We start from the raw sequence: 8,989 nt of genomic DNA on the forward strand, positions 1-8,989 counted from the left end.
GCGATTTGACATTACTACCTCTCATTTTTATACTTAATCATAAATATAATTGTTCGATTATATTAAATTTATATTATCTTATATGACATAAGAGAATAACCGAAAAATCAAACTGAAAAAAAAAATTGTATTGGTTCGAATTGGATGGCAAATTTTTTTAAATATAAAATCAAAAAACCGAAAACCGAATAATGCTAAAATAACATGAAAAAACGAATGCATGCCCATACTCATTAATGTCATCCTCATAACGCAATGACTCTAAATCCTCTTCCAATGTGCTATCAAAATGTAGATGTTTATAAACCAAAAACCTCAAGAATTCTTCACAGCTATTTTACAGCTTAAAATTACCTACTAAATTTTCAGTTTAGTATACATTAAGGACTTGGAAATAGAAATTGAAAGATAGTTACAATAATTACAATAAGCAACTTTCTAGCAAAGTTATAAGGTAGAATTAATCAGGCATTTCTTCTCATTAAGTAAAAGTTTGAAGAAATGCCAATATTACAAAAGGAGCAGAATACCTTGACAGGTTAAGAGATATCTAGTAGTCGAGAGTAGCAACAGACATGATGCCAGAGGTCATATTCCTAGATTCCGAGCGATTTGCAAAGTCATCACAGCTATTATTTGATGACCTAGACATGGATACTGAGTTCAAAAGCTCGAGACCTTGTCTTCCCATCTGCTGCACGTCGTGAGGTGAGAGTATTTTAATACACCATACGCTGTTGACGAACTCCCTGAAAGGCAAGGAAATATAATGTACCTCAGTTAGAGCAAACCTTGACAACAACAACCCAGTATAATCCCACTAGTGGGGTCTGGGGAGGATAGTGTGTACGCAGACCTTACCCCTACCCTGTGGTAGAGAGGCTGTTTCCGATAGACCCTCGGCTCCATCCCTCCAAGAACTCCCCACCTTGCTCTTGGGATGACTCGAACTCACAACCTCTTGATTGGAAGCGGAGGGTGTTCACCACTAGAGCAACCCAATCTTGTCTTAGAGCAAGCCTTGAATCTTGGCAAAATTACTTTTTTACATACTATGGGGATGGGAATAGAAGAGTTACTCGAATGTCAGACAAACTTGCGAAAACAAAATGAATGTTGAAGTCACTATCCCTTCTTGATTCAACTAGTTATTCCTACTCCCTCTGTGCCAATTTTTGTGACGATGTTTGACTTGGCACGGAATTTAAGAAAGAAAGGAAAACTACCGAAACGTGTCGAAAACAAGTCATAGATATTTGTAAGGCTATAAATTATCTCATTAAGGATAAAGTAGTAAGTTTAAAGTTAAATTGTTTCTAAATAAGAAAGTATGGCATTCTTTTTGCATAAATTGGGACAGGGGGAGTAGTTGTTTGTGAAGTTCCTGTGAGTTAGTTATGGTGGAAACATGAAAGTGCACATTAGCTCTGGTCAGGCAAGAAAGGTTCTTAAAAAGAGAAGCAAGGATAAGAACTCACGGCCAGGGATCGTCACCGAGGAGAAGCACATCATTCTCCCTGTCAACAAATACAAGCTGCCAGCCTGATCTCAAAGGATCCTCCAGTAAGCCTTCAAGGCCAAACATCCGTGCAAGCTCACTTCGCAGCTCATGGTAGCTGCTAAACTTGGTGATGTCTAATGACCTTCCGAAGGACCCTGATTTATAGACCTGCATAATAGACAAACGAGATTACGAACAATGAAAGCAAAATTTAAACAAACAAAAGCATGCTTCTTTGCAGTATTGCACAAAAATATATCTACTAAAACAGAAGACCGGATTTTCCACATCATCTCCACAAGGCTATCACCTTTATCCTCTGCGTCCCCACCTCCCCCTCCGAAATTTATCCATGTGATTCCTCATCTCCTTATTCTAGTATAAAATGTAATTTGGCTATATTAGAAAAATAAATGTTGCTACCTCTCATGGAATTTGTCCTGGAAATCGTGACATAATTATATTGATAAGAGGGGAATCTACATACCATTCACCAGCGACCCCATGCCCCAACCCCCGGGAAATGAAACAAAAATGCAAGGAGTCATGGGGTGCTTGGCCAGGGTATGTTCCCCCATAAGACAAATAAAAAAGTTGCTAGTATTTACACGAAGGCAAATTACCTTAACAAAGGTGTTATGTGGGCTTTCTTGTCCTGCATTTTCAGAAGTCTGTGTGAAACCTGGTACATTAATGCAACCAGAGAGTGCCATAACTGGATTTTGAGAAAAATCATTGCCCGCATTACTTAGGTAGTTGGAAGAAGCAAAGGGCACATTTGTTGACTCACAATCGCTAACAACTCCCCTAAGGCTTCGCATATCGCTCTGCATAAGAGATGGGGAATCTATATTGAACCCAAACAAAAGATGATTGTGGGGATCATTGTTCCCTTCTTGACCTACGGGGCAGTCCCTACCTGGGAACGTTGGCAAAGAAAGAGCATTTTGAGATACATTTTTGTTGGGTGTTCCCGACTGATCAATGTAGGGTGACATACGCTGTGAAGATGCAGAAGGAAGAACAGGATCGACAGCCACCCTCTTTGGTGGCCATCCGGTAGGAGATAGTAAGGAGCTCGATCTAGGAACACTGACAAGCTGGGATGGTTCATCCCGGGTAACTGCACCCGATAGGCTGTGCAGTGGATTAACAATTGAGTTGGTGGAATGATTCACATTTGTGTCAGTGAAGCTTTCCTGTTGCGTAGAACAGAATGCTTGCAATGATGTCTGTTGTGATTGAGAGCTCGAGTCCAGCTGTCTAATTGCTTGCTGTTGCTGCAGAGGAGGCTGCTGCTCCTGAGGAGATTGTTGTTGCTGCTGATGGATAGTGTTGGATGAATTTTGATGCAGCATTTGTTGCTGAAAAATATGAGGCTGCGATACAGGTTGCACTTGGGACTGGCCCTGTGCCATGCTCGGCAGAAACGCTGTTTGGCCTTGAGACTGTTGAAATAACTGTGGATATAGTAGTCCGGAAGTGTTGTTGGTGACACCATTGGATTGCTGAAGTTGCAGAAGCGAAGTGAGAGCCTGTTTAGAGGGATCCACAGACCTCAAATCTTGAAGGGCACCGGCAGCCATAGCTTGATAAATATCCATTTGCATTCCACCTATTGGGACGTCAATTCTGGGTTGCATCCAAGGTGTGACTCCAATTCCCTGAAAATTGATAGATTGGGTTCCACCATCTCCAACATCACGGAGCCACATCATAGGATTCATTACCATGTCATCATCCTTCATCCCTTCATGCAATAATATAGAGAATGAAAACACATTAGATCAAGTCAATACAGTTCCCCCAACTAACCAACCCGAAGCTTCAGACAGATAAAAACAATGTGATGGGGAAAGGGGTCGAATCCTAATACCACTTAATGCCGGGAATCCAGGAGGCCATGATCGCTTGAGTCTCAGAGGAAATGGCGATGGATACATAGGGAATGTTGTTAAAGGTTCGACTTCCCATAGGGAGACTCTTGGTTGCCTTTCCCCAGCTGTAGACTCGTCCCAGCCAACCTGAATGAACAGATTCAAGCTTCATTAACACATTGCAATAACAACAACAACCCCGTGGAACCCCACAAGTGGGGTCTGGGGAGGGTAGTGAGTACGCACACCTTACCCCTACCCCGAGGGAGTAGAGAGGCTGTTTCCGAAAGACCCTCGGCGAAGACGAAAAGAGACAAATACATCAGTACCATCAACAGAAACCATAGAAATAATAACAGCGACATAAGAACCAGAAAATATATGAAAAGCAATAACAATAACAAGTAAATAAGGCATTAACACATGGCAATAGATATTAGTATTTTGAAGATGCATGATTTAAGCAATGATTAGCATACCTTAACTGAACGCCAATGTGAGTTTGGCCAACGAACAGGATCCAAATCACCTATGCCAGTTATAGTGCCCATGTAACTGAAATACAAGGTGAATACTCAGATGTCGAACTTGAGTTCCCACAACTTTTAACTCAGTGTTAAGGCATCCTTGCAAGTACCAAGAACAAGAATATGAACCACAAATAAAATAAGTGTGATAACCTACCGACGAACACTAGATTCTTCAGTTTCAAATAACATTCTGAAGCGCATGCCTACAGAAATGCGAGTATGATACACTGCTTTGACATACTTGGCAAGAGGTACAACAAAGTCTGAAGGACAAGACCTATATCAATGCATGCCAGCCAAAAGTTAGAATATAACTACTATGTGAGTAATAGGTTGATCATTTTACAAAGGCACAAACCTCGGATTATAAAAAATGGTGAATCTGCTATTAGTTGCTGCTGCATGAGCTGCAGCAGCCAAAAGACCCAAATGCATGCTGTCACTTGATAAAACTGAAGACGGCATCACAGTTTGGGACCGATTGGCACGTCGAATACCAAGAAATAATTGATTCTTCTCATTCCTACAAAAAAGAAAGCATGACAATTTTAAATATTGTCTACGCTGTACACGACTGGTCTAATTTAGAAATGATAAAGTGACTCTGGAGACAAGAAAATAAAACAAAAAGTAATTTCACTGAGCAAAAAATCATTGACCTTAACACTTAATTGGCTGTTTAACATGTGTGACAAAGTAGAAATCTTCACTTAATTGGCAATTAACATGTGTGACAACAGTAGAAATCTTATATATAGTTTACTGAGGAATTTGATTAACTCAAGGATTTGAAACTAAATTCAGCAGTATCTATTTGGAGAACCACAAATCCGTTCAAAAGGCTCAGTAATCTCGAGCATTATTATCCAAGTTACAAAGTTAGGACCACTTATGTCAAAGTGCTGTTAAAAGCAAAAGAAAGAGAACATGCGATCTTTTCCTGACAGCCTACCAGATGAAAATGATTGAATCACCAGCAACAAGTCTTTTTGCACTTACAAACACACTCCAACCAGTTGTAAGAAGATGCCTCTTCGGCTGACCTGTCACAAGAACAAAAGCAACAAGTATCTATGAGAAGGAAGCTTTGCCAAATTTACTATTACTCAGTGAACAATATGTATATTTTGGCTAAGGTAGTATCTTAGAAGTATGACACTTATATCAAGAACTCACCCCTGAAAATATGTCTAAATTTCCACTCATTGTCATGCAGATCCCTAGCGATCAACTCTTGTACAGGAGGCTGCTGAGAGAAGTCCTGAATATTGAAGTCATTGCATCAATAGACGCTTCAAAAGGTTAAAAAAAAGACCTCGGTAATTCATCATCTGATGTCACAGAAACTAAGAATGCGTTGTTACCAATGGAGGAAAAACTTTCTCTGCTGCACGGCGAGGTACTGAAAATCCACCATGAGTACTTGTGTCACTTGCTGTCAATGTTTTACAGAAGTAATTTGTTGGCTGTTTACTCGGGGTACCCAAATCTAAAGGAAGGAAAGATGCCTCCTTTTGCTCTTCCTGCAATGAAAGAAAATAAAGGCATTCCAAAAATCAGGACGCAAACAGAAACTAGAAATTCAGGACAATTTTCTATTACAGAGTTTACATACAGGGCTCAAAGGTTGCAAGGTCATTTGAGCGTAAACCTCATCAGTCTCCACATCAGCCTGAATTGTATCAGAATTAAATTCTTTAAATGGAGCAATAATACAATTCAAACTCAGAGATTTGCTTCTAATAAGTGATAAGGCAACGAAAAAAACAGGCTACTTACGTGCATGGTCACATTGTGAAGCTGGCAAATAAGTTGTGGGGCCAGGCTTGGGTAATTCGGAATATGAGCCTCAGCTTCCTTGTTTGTTGATGCAGTAACCTGCAAAGTAGATCATTCAAAGTAAAGATTTCCACTTTAGTATTATATTAGTTCATAAATTAGGCACAATCCACAGATGCAATCCAAAGTCTTAGAAAAGCTAACAGTTGATTCCTTCTTCAGAAAAACTATAACTTTAAAGAAAAACAACAACAACAAGACGGCCTTTAAGTTTCAAATGAGATTGGTTCATATTAGTAGACAATGTTTGTTCTGCTTTGCAGATCATCTCAAAATAAAGCACTACCGAAAAGAGAATGAGAATAACCGCCATCCTAGAAAGACATCTAGGAGTGCACTGGGCAGTGGCGAAGCCAGAAATTCCCTCAAGGGTGTTTAACTTGAAAGAAGTGAAGAAAGTTCCCCGACAAAGGGTGTTCAATATATGTTATATACCTCTAAAACATAATATTTTACCGTTATACATAGTGTAATTTTTCGATAAATTGACCACTCTTAAGACAATGTAGCTTCGCCCTTGGCATTGGGAGTTATAAATGCTCATAAACACCAGTAAAGAAATCTAGGATGATAGAAATAGACCTGCTCACTATGCCCTTGGGGGAAATACACCACTCTGCTTCCAACAGCTGGTAGGGAAACAAGAGGTCCCGCGCATGCGTGCCAAAGCTCAGAATTCAAACATTTATTCTCCCCTGCAATTCAAATCACATTGAGAACATAAATTCTTCAAGAACTAGATCAGCAAAATTCTTATTTTCCTCTTATAGAGAGATTGAAGATCAAGAAAGTATTTCGAAACATTTTTAAAAAAAGAATATTCAAAAGATTGATCCATATAGCCGACCCCAACTTGCTCGGAATTGAGGCGCAGTTGTAGTCTTAAGTTAAAAAGATTCCGGTTATAGAAAGGTAGAGAAAAAGGATGTTAAGTTATGTTGCGCGGACTCTCCAAAATAATGTTGCACCCCTGTCCGATCTATTTTTGGAGGATCCAACACGCAACCGGCAACATTTACGGAGAGTCCGAGCAACATAGATGTTAAGCATACCAAGCTCAAAGCTATCAAAAAACTCACTCATGATAATAAGAACCAGGTGATCCATAAGAGAAAAAGGTATGGTAAAAAATCAATATAAAGTTGAAAGAGCAAGGGTGAACATCTGTACAGCAATTCTGTAGACTGATCTCAAACTGAAAGCAACTTGTAGATAAAAGAAATGAATATAAAGAAACATTAGAATTAAAATAAATAGAGGAAAGGACATGTGAAAGAAAATTAAAGCAAGAATAAAAGAGAAAAGGAGATAGATTTATGACATCTCAATTATGCTTAAACAGACAAGTTCTTATATGCAACTTAAAGAAGAAGATCAGCTAAGTTTCTAAAGGAAGTAACACATATTGCAACATTCTCTTACAACAACAACAACAAAAAATCAGTGAAATCCCACAATTGGGATCTGGGCAGGTCAGTGTGCAGACAGATCTACACCTGGCCTAGGGAGGCAAAGAAGCTATTTTCGAGAGACTCTCGGCTCGAGTAAGAATAGAAACAAGCAAATATCAACAACAAAGGACAGAAAAATGATATCAACACTGTATAAACCGGAAAAATAGATAGGAAGAAAGCAATAGCGGCAGAAAAATGATATTGCAACATTCTCTTAAAGATTGAAAATGACAACTTTACCTTCAGGAGACTGCTGATTGGAACCAGCAGAAGAAAGCCTCATTTCTGCAGCTTCAATCCTTATTCTACTTAATTTGAAGCCACCACAAAAAAAAAAGGACCTAAGAAAAGCTAAATCCACAGCACAAATAAAGAAAATTCTTGTACTCAAAACATCCAAAAATAGCTTCAACTTTATCCCATTCAACCCAAGACAAAACTCAACGCTAGTGAATTACAGCGAGTGAAATATCAACCAAAACCTGTTTCACTACAGAGTACAAAAGCTTTCAGCTTCATCAAATACCAACTTAAAATCTTAAATAAAAATCCAGTCTTTACACAAGAAAGATCCAAATTACAAGCTTTAACTACTGAATTCAACTCAGGAAAACTCCAAATACAAAACCCATAATTTTCTTCTCATAATTCAGCAGAAAATGCCCACCAAATTTGCATTTGAACCTCATTCATTCATATTACCTAACATCACAAGCTCTTATTATGAAAAATACATGTACTTAGTAACTCCAAAAAAGAGTATATACGTTCAAAATATGTATGTATAATGGTAGAAATAGCTAAGGTCGGAAATTTTGAGGTAATGAATGATGCTGAAAAGTGACAGCAAAAGGAAGTGGGGAGAGGCAATAACAACTACTACTATATACTATATACTCCTTTAAAGTATGTGTACTGTATATGTCTTCTCTCTCTTTACTCTTCTCTTGTCTACAATGGATTGAAGTTGTATACAGTTTATATTTCTTTCACTACCAATAATTCAATGGAGTGTAACATATTATAACACATAGTACTATTATGCACAATACCTCGAGATCTTTCTAAACTTCATAAAGTACATCTTATTCCACTTCATCCTTTATAAATTAATGTGATCAAGAGGATGAATAAACTCTTTTTTTGGCCGTGAAATAAAAAATTAAAAATCAACTTTTAAGTAAGTATTTTTCGATGTTAATAGTCACATAATTATATATAATAATTTATTTATTTCATAATCTTGCTTCTTCTTAATATAATATATATTTTATTCTAATTTTGTATTTTCTTTTATATCATCTTTAGATCAATAATTTTTGTTTTAATTGTGTATTTATTCCTTCAAGTCAAATGAATAAAAAGACTTGATTTTTAACCAAAATAATGAAGTTTTAATGGTATATTTTTTAATTTTTCTTTAGATACAATAATTTTTTTGTTCTAATTGTGTATTTTTTTTCTTTCTTATGGCCAAATCTGTAAGACAAGTTTGCTAAAGCTCCATTATTTTTAGCCAAATACAAAACTTTTATCCACAATAATGGAGTTCTAATTATGTATTTGTTTTAATTATTTTTTATTTTAGGCTATTAAACGGCTTTCTTAAGGGGGTGTGCAACAACACAAAGAATAACTCATTCTCATATCAATGAGTACATGGCAAGTCTTTAGCATAAGCTTCAATCACCTGACTATAGTTAATTTGTAACGACCCGATCGATTGCTTTGAGCATTTGTATTTCGCCCGGTGGTTTGAGGGAACGGGTAGCTTTGTATGATGTATTA

At 37.6% G+C, this 8,989-nt stretch overlaps 1 protein-coding gene across 3 annotated transcripts; it reads right to left on the reverse strand.

The window, feature by feature from the left end:
* Nucleotides 1-279: 279 nt before the first annotated feature.
* On the reverse strand, nt 280-8,168 carry LOC104118166 (auxin response factor 6). 3 transcript variants are annotated; one of them, XR_011413089.1, is made up of 16 exons: nt 7,442-8,168; nt 6,330-6,442; nt 5,688-5,786; nt 5,524-5,580; nt 5,273-5,431; nt 5,085-5,169; nt 4,861-4,951; nt 4,267-4,431; nt 4,063-4,185; nt 3,858-3,933; nt 3,627-3,671; nt 3,378-3,525; nt 2,125-3,251; nt 1,479-1,669; nt 862-988; nt 606-749 (listed from the first exon to the last, which is right to left on the reverse strand). XR_011413089.1 is itself a non-coding variant. In XM_009629357.3 (15 exons), the coding sequence occupies exons 1-15, from the start codon at nt 7,482-7,484 to the stop codon at nt 551-553; spliced, it is 2,721 nt and encodes a 906-aa protein (XP_009627652.1). In that variant the 5' UTR covers nt 7,485-8,163; the 3' UTR covers nt 280-550. The 3 variants fall into 3 exon arrangements, 2 of the variants coding, with proteins under 2 accessions (XP_009627652.1, XP_009627654.1); XM_009629357.3 differs by lacking the exon at nt 862-988 and having other exon boundaries at nt 280-749; nt 7,442-8,163; XM_009629359.4 differs by lacking the exons at nt 862-988; nt 3,627-3,671 and having other exon boundaries at nt 280-749; nt 7,442-8,162.
* Nucleotides 8,169-8,989: the final 821 nt, after the last annotated feature.

Source organism: Nicotiana tomentosiformis, chromosome 12, assembly GCF_000390325.3.
Source record: "Nicotiana tomentosiformis chromosome 12, ASM39032v3, whole genome shotgun sequence".
Classification (NCBI taxonomy): domain Eukaryota; kingdom Viridiplantae; phylum Streptophyta; class Magnoliopsida; order Solanales; family Solanaceae; genus Nicotiana; species Nicotiana tomentosiformis.

Coding starts and splice junctions, on each gene's coding strand:
- LOC104118166 (XM_009629357.3), bottom strand. CDS start 7,484: ATGAGGCTTTCTTCTGCTGGTTCCAATCAGCAGTCTCCTGAAG. Junction 3,252..3,377: donor TGGATTCCCGGCATTAAGTG/GTATTAGGATTC, acceptor TATTGCATGAAG/GGATGAAGGATGATGACATG. Junction 750..1,478: donor CTCGGTGACGATCCCTGGCC/GTGAGTTCTTAT, acceptor CTTGCCTTTCAG/GGAGTTCGTCAACAGCGTAT.